General features: G+C 41.3%; 1 protein-coding gene across 1 annotated transcript; it reads right to left on the reverse strand.

Annotated features, from left to right (window-relative positions):
• Positions 1–261: 261 nt before the first annotated feature.
• On the reverse strand, positions 262–1,026 carry LOC147498925 (uncharacterized). The gene has a single exon (XM_086563374.1). It carries the CDS (start codon positions 1,024–1,026, stop codon positions 262–264), a length of 765 nt encoding a protein of 254 aa, XP_086419500.1.
• Between the last annotated feature and the right edge of the window lie 20,958 nt (positions 1,027–21,984).

A 21,984-nucleotide genomic window follows, 5' to 3' on the forward strand; every position in this document is an offset into this window, starting at 1 on the left:
TAACTCCTCATCCATGTAAAGCTCATCCCTCTTGAATTTTTCTGTGTAATGCTTCACAATGAATTCTAATATGTCCTTCTGTTCTATCATCAAGTTTCCATTCTCATCTTGCAATTCACTTATCAAAGCTTTGCTTCTTCTGATACTGGCCATAGTGAAAAAGAAACTAGTACATCTGTCCCCATGTTTGTACCATTTGTTCCCTGACTTTTCTTTCCACATTGTAGCCTCCTGATCGAGCAAGTTGTCCAGCTTAGTCTCCTACTGTTCAACTTGTTGTGCCAACCCCTCATTTTCATAATCAGTGTCCAGCTGTATCTGGAGGTTTTCTAGTAATTGAGTTTTCACCTTGATGTTAGTCTGAAGATGACCAAAAGTTTTTTTGTTCCATATCTTAAGAGCTTGCTTCAGTCGTTTGAGCTTTTGTATCATAATAAAGAATGGATTCCCTTCAATAGGAACATGCCAATTCTCCTTAACCATCTCCTTGAAATTGTCATGAGAGCACCACATTTTTATGAATCTGAACGGGACGTTCCTTGGCTTCGGTATATTATAATTCCAACCAATAAGAGGAGAGTGGTTAGAGGTAAGCCAATTTAGGGCTTTATAGGCCCACCCTGTATGTACAATAAGCCATTTTTGGTTAATAAGCATCCTATCCAATTTACCAATGATTTTATTTCTACCCAAATGTTTGTTCCACCAAGTGTATGTGACTCCAGAGTGAACTGCTTCTACTAATTGGTTGTCATCCAAAGCTTTTCTGTGATTATCCATTGCCGCTTGAGAAGGGTAACGACCCCCCTTTTTCTCCGATGGTGATAAATAGGCATCAAAGTCCCCAATCACAGCCCAAGGTGTCTTCTGAGGGTTCAGAGTTTCCAAGTCATTCCATAGAATTTTCCTTTGAGGGTAAAGACTTTGGGCATGTACAAAAGTGACCAAATTCCCTTGAAAGTCGATAGTAATTTGTTCTTGCTCTGTGAGTGATGCTTCCAGATGCCCAATTCTATGTTCAACCATCCCATTTTCTTGTTGTACATTATCATGTCTTTGAGCCTCTTTATCTGTACTTTATGTTTCAGCTGCTTAGAGAAGATTCTCAACCATTTCTATTGCCAAGTGGTGACTTGCAACCTGATGCGTTACAGTTTGGGCACAGGTAGTCCTATCTGCCATAATAGTCCATCTCTATGTCTTTCATTACTTCCTCCTGTGTTATTAAGATTGGTTCCTCTGTTGGTATATTTTCTTGAATCTCGCCAGCCTCAACCTCTTGTAATTAGATGTTCCCTTCCTCCGTTTCCTGTAGCACTTGGAACTTGTTGCTTGCTATGACCGTGTCAACAACCTGAGTTGTGTTTGTGCTTGCCTCAGCTCCCCTTGAGGAGCCAACCTCTTGGTTCTTGGTTTTATTTTGCACTTCAGTCCATTTTCCCCTTTGCTTTTGTTTCCTATTCTTTCTCTGTATATTGTTACCACCATCTTTGGGAGTGTTGTGGACCACCACTCCTTTGTTTTCATCCTGTGTTATGGCAAACCTAAGCTGTTTGCAGTCGCCCACCAAATGCCCCACAATTTTGCAGTGATTGCAAAACTTTGGCAATTTGCCTACTACTATTGTCTGCCAAAATTTGTTGTCTTTTGCCTCCACAAAAACTTGTTCTGGGATGTTTCTGGACAGGTCGATCTACATCTACCTGACAACTTGCATAATACCTATAGGTTCTTTTCAGCGTATTTACGTCGACCTATATGGGATATCCCACCGATCTGGCCAACAACATGATTGTAACCCTATCCCAGTACTCCATTAGAAGTCCAGGGAATTTCATCCAGACTGAAGCATGAGTTTGTTTCTGTGTTTCTGGGCAGAAATTCTTCTCCCATTTGCTAAGTCAGAGAATTTGGCTTTTAAACTTCCATGGCCCCCCACACCAAACTTTATTGAAGCATGTTGCGTTATCAAATATGAGGTACATATACCCTTTTCCAATTGGAGTGATAACCCATTCACCATTGGGTTTCCATGATTGCACCGCAGTAGAGCGAAGTTCCTCTATAGACATCTTATTTAGGTCAAAATAAGCAAGTAAAGAGTACTTACACTATTCTAGGCCTCTCTCATAAGCAGCTTCAAGAATTTTAATCGAAGGATACTCTCCTTTGTGACCAAGAGAAGGTAGATCAGAAAATTCTACTGAAGTGTTATCATTCATCTTGGTAATATCAGCGTATGACAAACGTGGTTGTTCCTAGGGGTGTGCATAAAACCGGCCCAGCTGACAAAACCGATCGAACCGAACCAAACCGGTCAATTTTGGGTTGGTTATGTTTATGAGTCGGTTAGGTTCAATATATTTGAAAACCGAGAGAGTCTGTTCGGTCAACGGTTTAGTCTCAAATCCAACCCGAACTGACCCGATATATATAATATATATTAGAATATATATATATATATTTAATTCATTTAATTTAAAAATATATGAAAACCGGTCGGTTTGGGTCGGTTAATATCGGTTAAACTGTAACCCAGTCGGTTTAGGTATCTGTTTGGCTGAAAATTAGTTTGGTTTGGCTCGGTTAGTATAACACAGCCAATTCGGTTCAATTCCAAAAATATTTAAACCGATAGTGTCGGTTCGTAGTCGGTTTAGACCTAAATCCGACCCAAACCGACCCGTACACACCTCTAGCTATTCCACTACTTTTTCCTGGCCTTCCATCTTGTTTGATTCCTTCCCTAAACTCACACTGTTAGCAATGGAGGATTTTATCAAAAAAGAAAAGAAACATGTAGCTGGTTCGGATAAGCAGAGAGAAACCTAAAAAGTTTAAACTAATTAAGGTAATAGAAAAGGTACTGGATCACGATAATACCTTAAGCACTGTTCTAAAAATCGGTCTAGGCGGTCTCTAGGTGCTAGGCAGTGCTCAACCGACTCGCTTAGGCCCAAAGAGTTTAAAAAATCGGTGGACTGATTAGGCGGACTAGGCGGTCCAGTCATTTTTTTTTTTTTTTTTTTTGAATAATTAAATATCGAAAATTAAATTCCGGTGTAGGCTTAAGATTTGAATGAGTTTAAAAGACTAAAATCTAATGTAAATTATACACCACTATAAAAAAAAAGGGTATGTTTTTATATGAAGTCAATATTCTTCAACTATTACACATTTTTCCACTATAAAAAAAAAGGGTATGTTTTTATATGAAGTCAATATTCTTCAACTATTACACATTTTTGTAATAAGTATTTTTGTTTGTGTTTATTTTTTGAGTTATGGTAAATGATTTTCTTCATTTATATATATATACTAAGATATATTAGGAAAAAAAACGCCTAATGCTTAGCCCGTCTAGGCACCACCTAGAAAGCCTAAGCGCTAGGCAGTCTCCCACCGCCCGACTACCGCCTAGCGTTTTTTATAACACTGACCTTAAGTAATATTGCTACCAATCGCCCTAAAGTAAGGCCATTGTCATTCTTATTAGTAAGCCCCATCGTATTCAATTTGTTTAGGTTTTGGTGGAATGATGGTGTAAATTATCGAGAGGCGCTGATATATTCGTTCTAGGAACCGATATTTATTGCCGATAAATTTCAATACACTAGTGTGATAAGAATTAAGAACACAATTGGCGGAGAATTCATTAATTCACTTGATCGCAGATTCACAGAAATGCTGGTGGCAAACTGGCAATATTGTGGATGTCAAGAGCTTGGTTTCTATAGCCATTTAACCAAGCCCATTCTGCCCCTCTATGGGTCAAAACATTTTTGCCAAGTGACCACACATGTCCGCCATCTGGGAAACAACGTATGATTTTCATTTGCATTAGTTGAAGGGTGGCTGCAAACTCAAGAGCTTCATTCATGGTAGCGCGGGCAGCCACTAAAGCGTCTTCCAATTGTGAATTACACGAGTAGTACGAACAAACATGGTCGACGAGACGGTCATGCCTTTCTTAAAATCTAATCACCCTTTGTTCAGCATGTTCTAGTGCATCACTTACGATTCCCAATTTTTCAATGAGAACTTGTTGCTTGCGCTGTTTCTTCATATTAGGCAAGTACAGAATTGCAGATGCAGAGAAACCAACTAGCACACAAAGAATGCGGAAAGAAGCCATTGGCCGGCTTAAAGATAAGTTCAAAGAGATAAAAATAAACAGAAGAAGGTTCCAATATTCTTTGCTTCTGCTTGTGCTTGCTTGGCGGAAATACCAACCATATGTTAGTTCGTCACATTTGTTAAGTTTTTAGTACCACCCATATATGATTTCTCATTTATATGAGGAATAACATTATACAATACTTACCAATGAGCAAAAGTTTGTCCTCTCTATACTTATCGAGGTAGATTGCACATTCATTCATTTGTGCAACTCATCCCACCTAGCTTAAGCATCAATTTTGCATCATTTAATACTTATGTCTATTGTGAATGCGTACCTTTAAGTAGAGCATAATGCATATCCAAAAGGGCACCACGACCCTTGCTTATATGGTGCAAATGTGCAATCCGACCAGTTTAGCAGGTGTGCACATATTTTGGTCCTTTTCTAAGCCTTTGGACTTTTAGCATCGTTTAAAACCCTTTAGGTTCCACGTTCATTGGGTTATTGTTCACTTGCAATATTGCATATTTGCATATGTCATCCGTCAAGACATTCAAAAGATGATCAAGTGGCTCTAAACTAACTCATTAACGAGGCAAGAAATTGTGATCAGTGGCACCTGTGAGGGAGTGATATTCTCATTCAGTAATATCAAGCACGTGTTAAGCATAACGGAAATACCATACCGACCTCTGACTTCGTTTCCCGAACTGCCTTCAGAGAGCGACCTACTTTATCAGCTCACAGACCCGAGCTACGAGATCACTCTAGAATAGATCAACTCGGCCATCCTCACGCAAAGCGTTCTATCTCATGACGTCATCCTTTGTCCAGATGCAATCATTACTAGGACAACCGATTACCGCAATATCTGAACTACTACAACCACTCCCCATCATTACGAAATTCTTACCAACACCAGCCCTACACGCATCCCTGATCTCAAACACACATCTGTACTCGTCAGTACACGTGTTAAGCAGATCTTCATGCTCAACAACTATAAATACCCCCTACATGAACTACGTCAGACCTAATTCTTCTCTCCCCCCAGAATCGAGAGATAGATACGTAGGCAATTCGCTCAAACAACGAACTCGGTCTTTCCCGGCCATATTCAAATCCCTTCTCCTCCTAACTTTGTATATAAGGTTAACTAAAATACACCTTTACATTGGCGCCGTCTGTGGTCTCGATTTCTTGAGAAACCACTTTCCCAAAAAAAAACAAACATACTCAAGCCCACGAAGCATGGCAAGCCTCGAAGCTCAAATCCACGCTTTGCAATGTACGATGGCAGCACATGTCCCAGTTAACACATAGCTCGATACATTCAGAGCCTTGCACTATATAGTGAAGTTATTATACTCTATGCATTTCCAAAATTACTACTACATCTATGGTGTTAGCTCACATTTTTTTACAGGTCGATCAAGCTCCAAACTAAGGGCTGGGAGCTAGCCACAGCCATCTCCAGACTGGGGCTCATTATTGCCATATAAACATGTTCAATTATGTTATTATGCTCCATGCATCTCCAAAATTACTATTATTAGTTCGTACTAACTCTTTGGTGCTAGCTCGCATCTTTTACAGATCAATCCAGCTCCAAAGCTAGGGATAACTATAGTCACGCCAATTCAAGGCTAGCTATCAACTGCATCCCCAGAGGTCGCCTTAGCCCCTGTTATCAAGACCCCAAAGGTCACCTCCGCTCCTGTTATCAAGACCCCATAGGTCGCCTCCACTCTTATTGTCAAGACCCCAGAGGTCGCCTCAGCTCCTGTTGACAAAACCCCAGAGGTCGCCCCAGATCCTGTTGTCAAGACCCCAGAGGTCAATCAAAGCTCCAAAACTGGGGCTACTTATAGTTAGGCCAATTCAAGGATAGCTATCAATTGGGATCTCCAAATCAGGTCGCTCACTAGAGCCCCCAGCTCACTAGCGTAGGCAGACTCACTTGGGTCCTGACGCCCACCTGGGTATAATGCTCACTCGATCTAACAAGCTTCTTAGGCTCTATAGTTCTTACTAGTTAATGACCTACAACTCTAGGCTCAACTTAGTGAGAACGCTCTCCACAAGCAACAATCTTTCTTAAGCTAACAAGCTCTCCGCGAGCAACACGCTTTCTTAAGCTAACACGCTATCCGCGAGAAACACGCTCTCTTGAGCTCATAGGCTCCATAGCCTCTCCAATTCCCACTAGTTGAGGACTTACAACTGTAGGATCAACTCAATGAGAACGCTCTCTATGAGCAACACGCTCTCTTGAGCTCATAGACTCCATAGCCTCTCCAATTCCCACTAGTTGAGGACCTACAACTGTAGGATCAACTCAGTGAGAATGCTCTCTACAAGCAACACGCTCTCCATGAACAACACTTTCTTAAGCTAACACGCTCCTCGCGAGTAGTACGCTCTCTTGAGCTCATGGGCTCCATAGCCTCTCTAATTCTCACTAGTTTAGAACCTATAACTCTAGGATCAACTCAGTGAGAATGCTATCGATGAGCAACACGCTTTTTTAAGCTACCACGCTCACTCGAGCTATGGGTGCCAAGTGGAAGCTACAGTCAGAGCGTTTGACCATATGCTTCTTCCCCGTCCTCCCAACGTAGAAGAACTCGCTCCCCACGTCACTAACACGCTGTGCAGAGCTGTCACCAGCAGCATTTTGGCCTTGACCTAGGTCGCCCGCACATTTACCAAAGAGCTGTTCTGTCTATTCAAATCCCAAAAAAAGGGGCGGTGCATTTTTTCCTCAACTGCTTAGATTCGCTCACGTGCCAATTATCACCCCACATCAGTTCGTCATGCACCACGAACCGACCTCCATAGCACAGTTGGTATTTCCATTCACATCAGTTCGCTTCTTCACTCATGCTCAACCGCGGCTTTGTTTGTTTTCTCAACAGATCACTTCAATGTACAACACAACCCACTGAGAGGGGGTTGTGTAAGGGAGTGATATTCTCATTCAGGAATATCAAACACGTGTTAAGCATAACAAAAATACCATACTGACCTTTGACTTCATTCCCCGAACTGCCTTCAGAGCGACCTACTTTATCAGCTCACACACCCGAGCTACGAGATCGCTCTAGAACAGATCAACTCGCCCATCCTCACGCAGAGCGTTCTATCTCATAACGTCATCCTTTGTCCAGATGCAATCATTACCAAGACAACCCATTACCGATATATGAACTACTACAACCATTCCCCATCATTACAGAATTCCTACCAACTCTAGCCATACACGCATCCCTAATCTCAAACACACATATGTACTCGTCAGTACACGTGTTAAGCAGATCTTCATGCTCAACAACTATAAATACCCCCTACATGAACTATGTCAGACCTGATTCTTCTCTCCCCCCATAATCGAGAGATAGATACGTAAGTAGTTCGCTCAAACAACAAACTCGGTCTTTCCTATATTCATATCCCTTCTCCTCCTAACTTTTTATGTAAGGTTAACTAAAATACACCTTTACAGCACCCATTACTGAACACGTCCTAGTTACCTAAGATCCTGTAAAGGTTCTTTTTGGGCAAATCTTACATGTGTAGGAATTTTTGGGAGAATGATGTACATTGCGACTGAGTTTGAAGGATCGAACTGCCTACGTATCCAGTTCATTAACGACCTGGAATCAAGTCGAACGTAGTTCGTTGTTTGGATTATGTGATCGAATGGTCGATGATGAATATAGAAGATGGAGAGTGGAGAAAAGCATAGAATTCTCCCCCTTCTTTAGAGAGTGGAGAGAAAATATATAGAATTCTCTCCCCCTTTTGGTGCTCCATGAATTGAATGAGATCCACCTTTGGTGTGTTGGGGTTAATACTGATACCAATCGATCCCCACTACACAGATAACTTGCAATATGAACCAACTACAACTCCAGGCAAATTCTAAATTTCCACTACAACCAACCTAGCATGCCCAACTCTCTAAACAACTATCAACAACAAATAATAATGCAAAGAAAGTAAAACATACCACAACACAAGATGTAACGTGGTTCGGCCAATGATGCCTACTTCCACAAGAGCTAATCCTTTTATAAATTGGGAAGAACGATTACAATCACTCCTTTTAGTCTCTCACCTTACTAGATCACTCTTCTCTCTTTACAGGCTTTTCTCTCTACAAAGGTTTCTCTCTCAATCTTGATTGCTCTTAAAATTAGGTTTCAATTTTGTGACTTGTGTTGGCTTGGTTTTCCAAAACCTTGTTTTTGGTTTTTATCTTAAAAAACTTATTTGTGGTTACTGTAGATAAAACTTGTATTCGAAAGACGCCCCTCAAGTGTTTGTTCCTTTTTTTCGGTAACAAAGCGCTGGGCGCCTCGCGGGCTTAAACCAATCGGCGTCGCGACTTTCGGACCTCTCTCCACACCGAGCAGTCGATTTCTCTCCTCTTCTTCCTCATCCTCATGTGAGGGATATCTCCAATAATCTCCCCCTCCCGAACAGTGAGGGGGGATACCTCCATGCAATTTCCAAATCAACAGGAGGAGTGTGCTACCATTTCGGCGGTAGCACAATAAATATCAAATTCACCTTTTGGTAAGACCTTGGTTATAATATCTAACCCGTTCTTGTCGGTATGGATCTTCTCAATGCACAAATTCTTGTCTTCGAGTACTTCTCTAATCCAATGATAACGCACATGTATGTGCTTGGATCTAGAATAAAAACTCGGGTTCTTGCTCAAATGGATGGCGCTCTGACTATCACATAGGACTACAAACTATTTCTACTTTAGCCCTAGTTCATCGAAAAACCTCTTCATCCATAGCATCTCTTTGCAACACTCAGTGGCTGCAATATACTTGGCTTCTGTAGTAGAGAGGGCAACACACTTTTTCAACTTAGATTGCCAAGAAACTGCTCCCCCTGCAAAAGTAACCAGATAACCAGAGGTGGACTTCATCGAGTCAACATCACCTGCCATGTCTGCATCAGTGTAGCCTTCAAGTAAGGGATTACTTCCACCAAAACACAAACACACTTTGGAAGTGCCCTTGAGATATCTCAATATCCACTTAACACCTTCTCAATGCTCCTTCCCTAGATTTGACAAAAATTGGCTTACAACCCCAACGGCAAAAGCAATATCTGGTCTTGTACACACCATTGCATACATCAAGCTGCCCACTGCGGATGTATAAGGAATCTTTTCCATATTATTCTGCTCATGTTCACCCTTTGGACACATCTCTTTGGTCATGCAGAATTAGCCACCAAGCGAACAACTGACTGGCTTCATTTGATCCATGTTGAATCTCTTCAACACCTTCTCAATGTAGTTTTCTTGAGAAAGCTACAACTTCCCACTCTTTCTATCACGAGTGATCCGCATCCCAAGTATCTACTTTGCTTGACCCAAATCCTTCATCTCAAAGGACTTACTCAAGTCTTTCTTCAGCTTGGATATCTTGTTAATGTTCTGACCAACTATCAACATATCATTCACATACAACAAAAGCACTATGAAATCCCCATCTGAAAATTTCTAAACAAACACACAATGATCGGAAACAGACTTCTTGTATCCATGCTTCACTATAAAGGAATCAAACTTTATATACTACTGCCTCGGTGCCTGATTCAACCCATACAAGCTCTTTATCAGCTTACATACTAGGTGATCCTTACCTTTGACCTCAAACCCCTCTGGCTGGTCCATGTAGACATCTTCTTCAAGGTCTCCATGAAGAAAAGTTATCTTGACATCTAGTTGCTCAACCTCTAGGTTTATACTTACGATCATACCCAATACTACCCTGATAGAAGTTATCCTAACTACAAGAGAGAAAATTTCATCAAAGTCAATACCTTTCATTTGACCAAATCCCTTCACAACAAGGCGAGATTTGTGCCTTGGGTGTGAATTATTCTCCTCATGCTTGACTTTGTAGATCCACTTATTCTTGAGAATTTTCCTTCCTGTCAGTTTCTCAACTAACTCATAAGTGTAATTCTTATACAAAGAATTCATCTCATCATACATGGCTTTTAACCATTTCTCTTTATCTGTACCTTCAAGAGCCTCTTGATAATACATAGGTTCTCCACCATCCGATAGTATAACATACGTATGTGGTGGATACCTAGTTGAAGCTTGTCTCTCTCTGTCTGACCTCCTTGCCCCATCTGCTTGTGCCTCAAAAGGATGCACTTATGCTTGCTCAGGTGGTGGTTCATGCACTTTATCTGCATCTTCTATATCAATAGGTTATATCCCATCATGAACAATAGGATCATCATCATGAGCTTCAAGCCCATGGTTCTCTGCATTCTCAATGCCTTCTGCACGTTCCATAGTAAGAACTTTTGGTTCTGAATCAACAAGATCATTAGTGAAATCTTGTAGCTTCTCACCCTCTTCAAAATCTGTTATGGTTTGATCTTCCAAGAACACCACATCTCGACTTCGGATTACCTTCTTATTAATCGGATCATAGAGTTTGTAACCAAACTTCTCATCCCCATAACCCAGGAAAATGCACTGTTTGGCTTTGTCATCAAGCTTGGATCTCTCATCCTTCGAAATATACACAAATGCCCTACACCCAAATACCCTCAAGTATCTATAATCAATATCTCTGCCTAACCATACTCTCTCTGGATAATCACTATTCAAAGGCTTCAATGCCGATAGGTTGATCACATGTACGGTTGTACACATTGCTTCTATCCAGTAGCTTCTAGGTAACTTAGAGTGAGACAACATGCATCTCATCCTCTCTACAATGGTACGATTCATCCTCTCGGCTATACCATTTTGCTGCAGAATTTTAGAAACGGTCTGCTCATGACGAATCCCATGACTCTGGTAATACTCTTCAAACGGCCCAATGTACTCACCCCCATTATCTGAGTGAATACACTTTAAAGACTTCCCTGTTCTCTTTCCACCATACTATGGAAATTCTCAAACACGCGAAGTACTTCATCCTTGGTCTTCAAACTATATGCCTATACCTTTCTCGACACATCATCAATAAAAGTCACGAAGTATAAAGCTCCCCCGTGGGACTTTACTTTTATATGACCACATAAATCTATGTACATTAGTTCAAGGACATTGTCCATTCTGTGAGACGGGAATCTTTGGAAAGACACCCTGTGTTGCTTTCCTACCAAACAGTGAGTATATCTATTTAAATGCGTACCTTTTATGTTTGGCAAGGTTTTTTGCTTGGCAAAAACTTCTATGCCTTTTTCTCCAATATGATATAGTCTCTTATGCCATAGCTCAGAGGAAACTTCTTCTTCTGCCGCATTTACTTCTACTTTACACAAACTAACACATATCTTGTAAATAAAGCAAGTTTTCTTCCCTTTGGTTGCTACAATGGAACATCTGCTCAGTTTCCATACCCCGTTACCAAACGAGTTTAGAAAGTCATCATCATTTAACTTTCCAACGGAAATTAGGCTTAGCTGAATGTCAAGGACATGTCTTATATCCTTGAGTGTCAAGGTGTAGCCGACATTGGTTTCTATATGAACATCCCCAATGCATGCAATCTTCGAGATGCCACTGTTACCCATTTTTACCTTACCAAACTCACCACAGCTGTAGATAGTGAAGAATCCCCTGTGCAGTGTGACGTGATAGGATGCTCCTGTATCTATCACCCACTCTGTATCCTGGCATGAGGTACTAAGACAACACTCACCACGATCTGACACAATTCCCACTAGACCATCATCAATTAGTGTGGTAGTATCTCTGCCTGAGTTTCTGTTCCTCTTTACCATGTCTTCATGTACACAGTTATTTTTCTCATCCCTTTTCAATAATCTGCACTCATACCTGAAGTAACCCTTGGTGGCACAGTAGTAACATTGCCTCTCTACCTTAGGAATTCCAGCTTCCCCCCTAGATTTGTTTCTGTCATCACCTCTAGAATGAAATGGTTTTCTGCTCTTACCTCTCCCCTATTTCTCTATGACAATTATTTCTGAGTGAGAGGAGCTGCTTCTTGAACCCCTTCTCGTCTCCTCATTCAACAATGCCCCGGTAGCCTTCTCCATGGAAATGATTCCATCCTTAGCTTATCCATGTAGAGAAACTACTAACGTCTTCCAATTGTTGGGTAGAAAGTTTAATAGGAACAAAGCCTCAACTTTGTCTCCCATATCAATCTTCATCAAATGTAACTGATTGATGGTATTCTATACTTTATTAAGATGCTCAGACGTTGAAGAACCTTATGTGTACTTCGTGTTGGCAAACTTCTTAATGAGTGGTACTTTGTTTCCAGCTGACTTCCTCTTATAGAGGTCTTCAAGTTTCTTCCACAAACCAAAAGTTGTAGTCTCTTGGGATACATTGTGGAAGACACTGTCGTCAATCCACTGTCGAATGTACCCAATAGCTTTTCTGTCAAGTTTGCTCCACTCAGCCAAAATATTCGCTTCTGATTTTACTCCCCCATTCTCAATGGGTTGTGCCAAGTCCTTGCAATAGAGCAAGTCTTCCATCTTGGCTTTCCAAATAGTATAGTTCTTTCTATTCAAACTAGTCATGCGAGTGTTCATGGAATGGTCCATCTCTACAAGCTATTATAACTCAAACCTCCTCTCAGGAATTTGATCAAACACCTTCTAGGCTAGGTTTGGATAACACCCTAGGTCAATCTAACCTAGCTCTGATACCACTTGTTGGGGTTAATACCGATGCCAATCGATCCCCACTACACAGATAACTTGCAACATGAACCAACTACAACTCCAGACAAATTCTAAATTTCCACTACAACTAGCTTAGCATGCCCAACTCTTTAAACAACTATCAACAACAAATAATAATGCAAAGAAAGTAAAACATACCATAACACAAGATGTAACGTGGTTTAGCCAATGATGTCTACTTCTATAAGAGCTAATCCTTTTATAAAGTGGGAAGGATGATTACAATCACTCCTTTCAGTCTCTCACCTTACTAGATCACTCCTCTCTCTTTACAGGCTTTTCTCTCTGCAAAGGTTTCTCTCTCAATCTTGATTTCTCTCAAAATTGGGTTTCAATTTCTTGACTTGCGTTAGCTTGGTTTTCCAAAACCTTGTTTTTGGTTTTTATCCCAAAAAACTTATTCACGGTTACTATAGATAGAAACTTGTGAAAATAGACATGGGCTCGGGCACGCTCTCGGCAAGGCCAATTCCGAGTGCGCGCGCCCTCAAGTGCCTATTTCATTTTTTTCCAGTTATAAGGGCACGGGCGCGCCTTGGGCTTAGACCAATCTGAGCGCGCGCACGCTCAGACCTATTCACGCGAACAGTCCTGATTTCTCTCCTCTTCTTCCTCATCCTCATGTGAAGGATAACTCCAACATGGTGTTCCATTCATTGATGATATTTAATGCATGTATTCATTTTCATTTTGTAACCATTTGATAACTCATGACTCTTGAGATAACTAATTGTAATGATCCAATAAGTTAGTCTCAAGATATGATCAATAGCAATAACACGTGTTGTGAATATATTGATGACAATATATGTCCCCCACACAGCCCTCTCTCATTAGGTCATGCTTTCTTAAGAACGATCTGACAAGAGAAATAATTTGACATGTGTCCAAGTGGAACAGTGAGCGTGTTAGAGGGTGTGTGAGCGTTATGCTCGAGTGAGCGTAGGTCTAGGGACCATGTAGCACTTATGTAAGTGTTCTGCTTCAGTAGGTCAAGGGACCTTTTAGCGCTTATGGAATCGTTCTGCTCAAGTGAGGGTAGGTCAAGGGACCATTTAGCGCTTACGTAAGCATTCTGCTCTAGTAAGTCAAGGGTCCTTTTAGTGCTTATGGAAGCATTATGCTCTAGTAAGCGTAGGTCAAGGGACCATTTAGCGCTTATTAGGGGTGTCTCTTTTTGCTGAATTTCCGATTTTTCTGAAATCCGACCCGAAATTGGTTTGGCTTTGGGTGTAGTTTTCATGGCCCGATTTTCCGATTTCCGAAAATTCCGAAAAAAAATTGGATCGGATTCGGATATAACTCTAAAAACCGATCCGATCCGATATCCGATCCGAAAGTTCCGATATAGAGCCGATCCGAAATTTCCGATATTATTGCCAATTTATTCCGAAAATATGTACTTCTCTCACTATCCACTTGATTAGATCTCGACCAGATCTCGACCGTTCATTCATTTTCTAGTTTTTTACTTCCAAAAACAAAACAAAAACATAACCTAGCCGTTACTTCCCCACTTAAATTGGACCACTCCACTGTCATTACACCGTCTGCCATAACAACAATAATGAAAAAAAAATGTCATTGAGTCATACAATGACTTCCAGACCAATCCAAAAGCCAAATTCCAATAGATAGAATGTTATGTAAACCTACTTAGAGTCCAAGACTAGAATCCATTATTCATGCAGACACTTCACGCTTCAATTTCCACACACACACACAAAAAATTGAAACATTACAAATACCCAGACCTCAACAGAATGCAATGCTTGTTGTTGGTGGCTGCAGGTTTTTTTTCTCATTTTTTCTTGGATCACTTGTTTGAATGAAAATAGGTTTTCTCAGTAAACAAATGTGTATTGTTGTTGGTACATTAGTGTTGTGGACATGATTTTCTCTCCCTACAATGAATATTGGCGTATGATATTCCAAAAATAATTGAAAGTAAAGAGATCTTTGAAAATTTACCAAGTATTCCGAAATTTCCGAATTATTCTGAAATTTCCGAAAGTTCCGAAATTGGAAATATATTTTGAATCTGAAAAAAAATTGGATCGGATTTGGCTAGCATATTAGGTTCCGAAAAAAATTCGAAAAAATTCCGAAGGAGGTTAATCCAATCCGATCCGATCCGAAGTCACCCCTAGTGCTTATGTAAGTGTTCTGCTCCAGTAGGTCAAGGGACCTTTTAGTGCTCTTCGAGAGTGTTATGCACTAAATTTATCCTAGAAGTGTAAGTCCTCAATTAGCGAGAATTGATGGGCTATATAGTCTTTGAGCTCGAGTGAGCGTAGGTCCAGGGAGCTTTTAGCATTTATGTAAGTGTTTTGCTCCAATATGTCAAGGGACCTTTTAGTGCTCTTAGAGAGCATTCTACACTTAATTGATCCTAGAAGTGTATGTCCTCAATTAAAGAGAATTGATGGGCTATGTAGCCTCTGAGCTCGAGTGAGCGTTTTGTTTTGGAGATACAGTTAATAGCTAGCCTTAAATTGGCGTGACTATAGTTATCCCCAATTTTGGAGCTTGATTGACCTGTAAAAAATGCGAGCTAACACTAAAGAGTTAGTACGAACTAACAGCAGTAATTCTGGAGATGCATAGAGCATTTTTTTTTTTTTTTTTTTTTTTTTGAAAGGCAAGCAGGGTTTTTGAGAGGTCCCTTACCCCTATTTTATTAAAATTAAAACTAGCTTGGTTACATAGCTTATACTCTTACATATTTTTTGCCCGTGGCATCATCGAATACAATTTTCCTTACATCTTGGAAAATGAACTAGGGTAATTACTACATAACCGGGTTGTCGGGATATTACTAGCCAATATATCGCCTAATTTGTTGGTTTCGAAAGACATGCTTGAGTGTGAAACTCTCAAGTTGGGCTTTAATCGGTGGATTTCACCCATCGATAATGGGCTCGCCATGGGTAATGGGCTCCCTCATATAAGCCATTATTGTTGTTGAGTCCGTCGGGCTCTAACATTTAAACATCTTCTCTTTTCAATGAGGTCGATCGAGTGTTTTGCTGCTACAACGATCTCTCTTTATCCTGCCGCCCATCCCCCTTGGAGTGTTCCATTATTGAGGCAAGAAGTTCCCATATTTGGCTAGACGGTCGAGCATATCCTCGGCCTTGCTTCCACCATTACATTCCATATTGACATAACCCTGTCTCTTTCGGGTCCTTCATCCATTACTGTTTTGAGAGAAGAGAGTTTGGTCGCTACATCATGAATGATCAATGTACTCACCTAGACGGCAATCTGATTTTTGTGTTGAAAGATCCTTCTATTCCTCTCTTGCCACACATGATAGATGAAGCCATTAAACATCAGTCGAAGCGCATCCTGTTGAATGCCTTTCCCTTTCGTTTTCATGATCACCCATTCCACTTCTTCCAACCAGTTCGCACTTTGTGCCTTGTTGTAGCCTGCACGTTGTAATGTATGCTGCCATATGAACTGTGCGTAAGTGCACTCAAAGAATATGTGTACTTCAGTTTCTCTCTCCCTCCAACACAGCACACATGTGTCATCAGTTACTACCCCCCACTCTTTCAACTTGCTAGTTGTCTTCAGCCCTCCCTGGAATGTGAGCCAAGCAATGAAGGAATGTCTCTCAGATATCGATCGAGAGAACCGGACCAAGAGATTCCAAGAATGGTGTTTTTGACCCCCGATTCTATCATATGTCTCCGGAGTTTGTAGTCCCCTCTGCGGGTGGTCATCCATATACTCGATCGGGCCCATGCCCAACCTTGAGCTTTGGAGCAATGTCCGGCATCGATTTACGGCGTGCATGGGGATGCACCAGCGTCCATCTTCTATAAGATTACTCATCGTGCATTCAGCCTACTACACGTTGAGTAATGAGAGCTAGTGGAAACCGGTCTTTTAAAATACCATCCGGGTGCCAAGGATCCATCCATACCGAAGTTCCTCTGCCATCTCCAATTTGGTGTTGGACTATGTTCACGGGCCCCGTCCTATGCTTGCTTCAAAGAAGTTCCGCCAAACCCAGGAGCAGTCATTAGGAACCTTTATGTGCCAAAAATTCCTCGCTTTGATCAAATTCTTAGTTACCCACTTAGTCCATAAGGTGTCACTCGAGTTAACCAGCTTCCAGAGATGTTTCAGATTTGCCGCTACGTTCAGTGATTTCAAACTTCGAATCCCGAGCCCCCCTTCTTCATATGGGAAACATATGGTGTCCCACCCTATGAGAGCATGTGATGTGGCACACTCCGGCCCATTCCAAAGGAAATTCCGACAGAGCTGGTTAATAGTTTCGATAGTCCTCTGAGGAAGAATGAAAGAAAATGAGACACTCATGCCATTCAACGCTTTTAAGGAGTTGAAGCCTTCCTGCGTAGGACAATGCTCTCCCTCTCCATGCCTGAATCCTCTGTCTTACTTTCTCTATCAGTGGTTGTTTAGATGGCAATAATAAGCCCCAGTCCGGAGATGGTTGTTTCTAGCCTCCAGTTTGGAGCTTGATTGACCTGCACTAAAACGGACTAATACCAAAAGGTAATTAGAACGAAATAAATGGTAATTTTATTAATAAAATAAGAATTGAGCTCAAAAGTTTGGGTTGTATCTGTGTGATAGCTAGCTCCAGTTCGGTGTTGGTTGAAGCTAACCCCAGAGTGTAATCAACCTGTAGTTGGTCGAGCTGTAGACATATAAATTAGTAGTATAATGCAAAGTCATTATGCGGATGACCTTGTGTGCACGCACTTGAAATAATGCCAAATGCCAAATGGCAATAAGTGCTCTCAATAGTGAGTAATGGTACACTGATATACCATGTAATATGAACAGTAAACACTAAATGACTTTTCATAGGACAATTCATTGTGTTCGTCAACGAATCTTCCGACAAGTCATAAACACTTTCAGATTATTCACCTCGGGATTGACTTAGTATAGTAACTAAGGTGGATGTCCAGGAACTAACAGTTCCACCATAGCTTGCTCCAACGCAACTCATTCATTTTGCTACATGTAAATTTCAAGGCCGTATGTAAACTCTTGAAATTCCCAAGGTTCTTGAGTATGGTGGCCTATTAACAGTCGCGTAACCTTTTAATCCATCAATTCTTTATATCGAAGAAGTGTTGATTCCGTAGATGCTTGAAATTTGAGCTGATATACTAAAGTATATCTGCTGCAGCGATATGGTAGCACTACTTCATATTAGAGGCGACCTGTTTGGTTGCTGCGTGTCCACCTTGTTGATTCTTGGCCTGAAATAATTTTGAACGATGCTTTCGCTCAAGACTTTCAAGGAAGAAATTATGGCAGCCCCTGGCGTACATTTGAGCTCGCGTCGAGTCGTCATGTTGAAAAGAGAAGCAAGATCGCTACTGCATTGATATAGTCCTATATGCTTGTTAATCAAGTCTGAGTAGATATAAGAACTGGTCGGTGTATGTCTGAAGCAAGTCGGGCGGCTTGGTCCGGCATAGTTTGTTTACAAACTTGTTGGCACCAATTTTTGCAATCAGGTTTGACTGCAAAAAATTGGTGGTAATAGCTATGCTCCAACAGTCATGAGAAATAAATTGAAAGGATTTGCTTTTAATTTATGGTATGTCAAAGAAAGAGGAGAACACAAAGTCCATATAGTAACGTCTAAGATTAATTCACAACAGGATGTATAAGTCTAACATGCATGTCATAAAGAACTATGCAAAAAGTTTGAAGTATGTAACTGATGCTATTGTCAGCCCATGTCATGAGTATTGATTGTATCATTACTGAGTAACTGATGCGAGGTCGTAGTTGATGACATGCGAGTAATCGAGTCGTTGAAAATGAGACCGATATCTGATTCCTCATTTGTAAGAAAGTGTTTGTGAAGTGTGAAACAATCAGTCATGCAAAAGGTGCAAAGTGGTACGTTTGATTCTACCAATTGATGAATCTAGAGGGATTATTTTATAACCAGAAGCTAGCTCGCTCAACTGTTCAAGGCTTTGAGACCTGAAGAGGTCGTCGATTTTATCATTAAGTAAAAGCGAGGAATGCAAAAGCTTTGATAGTTGTAGATGTTGGTTATTTTGGGACTACGACATGATGATTTGTTGGATAGGAAATAGCTGCACTCTTCTTGGGATAAGAGTTGCCTACGTATCAAGTTTCTCGAGGTAAATTTGAATCAAGCTTTACGTAGTTCATCTCTCTCTACTTATAGTTGTGTGCTTGAACTGTTATGGATTGCCGATCCACCTTGTATGCTATCTTGATGATTCGCCATTATTTTGATGTTACAAAATAAATGTCTCCTTGATTGTTGCGTTGACTGAGCTCTAGGATTGCGCTAGTTGATATCTTTCTATGAATGGCTGTAACTGTTGCTTGTGACGACCTGGGTGTTAGGTCATTGGTATGATCTGACGTTGTGGGACGAGCTGAAGTAAGACGTCCTGCCTTGTGGACACGTGCTCTGTAGTGTAGAATGGAGAGTACTTACACAGCCCCCTAGTTTTTTATTCGTTCATTAGATAGTTGTTGCGTGGAAGGAGAACGGTTAAAAAGTAAAGTTTGAAAGCACGTGTCTGACAGCTGTTTTGTTTTGAATTTAGGTTTCGGGAAATGTGTGGGAATTGTTGGGCTGGATTCGTGGGCCCGAAATTACGGTGATTTGTGGGCGAGTAATGATTTAAGTTTTGGGAAGACGAAACGTTTTGATTGTCTCGAGATGCCTTGGCAGTTGAGGGGTTTTGACTTGTAAAAGCGTTTTGTTTGTTCACTTTTCAACCAAAGGAAAAAAAATAATCCAGAGTGAAAAAAAAAAAAAAAAAAAATATATATATATATATATATATATATATATATATATATATATATATATATATATACTTCTCATCCTTCTTGAATCAGGTTCGTTTTTAAAAATTTGAGCTTTCTTTCTTTCTTTGATTGTGCAATGTCTATGACTAGTGATAGTTTGAGTGGTGAGGTTGAAGTTAATGAATGGAGAGAGAGAACTGTAAGTGAAGAAGTTGAGGAGAGGGTTCGTAGTGGTGATAAGGCTTCGTCGTCTTCCTCGTTGGAGACGGTGGATGAGAGGAAGCCTAAGTCGGTAGATTGTTATGCCGCTTTGAGAAAGGAGTTTGGTTAGGTTAAATCTGATCTGTCTTTGTACGATCTGGCTAGGGAGAAAATTTTGTATACTAACGACTACGTTCCTTGGGGTGGAGGAGTAGTTGTTTGTTATAGGCAGTTGAAGGCTGGGATGAGGCTGCCCTTTTCCTGTCTTACTGTGGAGGTTTTGAATTTTCTGGGGAAAGTCCCCTATCAACTCATGGGGAATAGTTGGAGGATTCTCCATATGTTGGATTTGTTGAATGACAGGGGCTACAACATCTTTTTAAATAATGTGACGGAGCATTTTGTTATGAGGAGGTCGGGTGCTATGAACTTTAGTTTTCATGTTTGTAAGGGGAAGTCTCTTGTTATTGTGGGTAAGGAGGAATGGGGGCGTAAGCCGTTGTTGGCTGTAGATTGATAAATGTATTGTACAATTTCCTGGTAGGTCGTTGGTTGTAGGTCGTAATGTGTATGGTAAATTATAATTTGGACGTTCTAATTTATTTGGTTTGTTTTTGCAGAGATTACAATCCATTTTCGCACGAAGAACGGTGTTATTGAAAGGTTTGCTTGTTTGAGTTTAGAGGATAAGCAGGCTTTGTTGGGGGAGGTTGCGCATTACTTTAAGAGGCGCGGAGGAGAGAAGATCAACCGTAAGAGGCTGGAGCAAAAGGCTAGGGCTCACAAGGTAGTGGTTGAACTTTCTGATTCTAGCTCGGAATCTGCCATGGAGAGGGAAAGTCAAAAGAAAGCACCTATTTCTGGAGTGAAAAGGAGTAGAGGTGCTGGTGACAGCCGTTCTGGTGGTGCTAGGACATCTGGTGGGGTCACTGAATACTGTTCTGGAGCGGTAAGGATGGTTAGAGGAGTGACGCAATCCAGACGCTCTGAGCTGGGTGATGCAAGTCGGCTATCATCGCAACGTTCTGAGTTGGGTGACGCAAATCGCTTGGCATCCCAACGCTCGAGGGATGTGGCACGCCCGCGATCCAACCGCTTCTCCCGGGTGATACTGGATCATTCTGCAAGGCCTAACGGCTTCTCTAGAGATGCGGTCTGCCGGAATCTTGGCCGGGTGTTGTTGGTGTGGCGATCTTTGGTGGGGAGGGTGATGCTCCCATTTCATTCCGGAAGCCTAATTTGAAAAAGCGTTCCGAAGTGGTTGAGTCGGAGGGGGCTAAAAAGGCCCGAACTGAGTCTGAAAACCGACCTGGTACTGTTAAAGGTCGTTCATCTTCAGGTCGGGTTCATTTGAAGAGGATGAACCTGATTGATTTGGCTGCTGATGCTGGGGTGGCTGAGGCCCATGGAAAGTAGAAAGTTGGTGAGGCTGAGCCTATTGCTAAGCAGGAAAAAGGGTCAGGAAGTACGGTCCCAAGTAAGAAGAGTGACAGTGTTGTCCTTGATAGGATGGTTACGTATTAGGACCCCTACAGTTTGTTGTCGAAGTTTGTTGTGAATGGTGATTGTAGCTTTAAGTCCCTTTTGGTTGGTGGGGCGTTGTTGGAGAGTATTGTGCTTGTCGGGGATAGACGCAAGCTGGATAATAAGGGCCTGGAAGTGAACTTGGTGTAGATGGAATGATCATTGTGCTATGTGAGTATTCTTACGTTCTGAGCTTGCTCCTTTTGGGCCTTGTTGATTTTTATCCACTCTAGTGTCTATATTTGTTATCTTGTTTGCTAGGTTCTGGCAATGTATAGGAAGCTGAAGGATATGGTGTCTATCTCCGACCGTTACAAGAAGGAGCTAGATGTCAGCAAGCAAACTTGTAGCAGACTAGTGGCTGAACAGCAAGGGGGGAGAACGGAGGTTGCAGGGCTGAGGGATCAACTACAACAGTTGGGTGGTAAAGTGGCTCTATTGCAACCCGCCGGATTCTCGCAAATTTGGAGGTTCAAAGAATGGGTCGATGAGTGCAAAGAGGTCGCTCCATTCTTCGAACGAAATTTAAACCGCATATAACAACTTGGTGGACACGGTGGAGAGTGGCGATATTTACGTGCTGATAGAAGATTATATTGAGGCATTTGATAAGT

Source organism: Coptis chinensis, chromosome 5 (assembly GCF_015680905.1).
Source record: "Coptis chinensis isolate HL-2020 chromosome 5, ASM1568090v1, whole genome shotgun sequence".
In the NCBI taxonomy this organism is placed as follows: domain Eukaryota; kingdom Viridiplantae; phylum Streptophyta; class Magnoliopsida; order Ranunculales; family Ranunculaceae; genus Coptis; species Coptis chinensis.

Excerpts from the sequence above, each read along its gene's own strand:
- LOC147498925 (XM_086563374.1), bottom strand. The coding sequence starts at position 1,026 with ATGGTTGAACATAGAATTGGGCATCTGGAAGCATCACTCACAGAGCAA.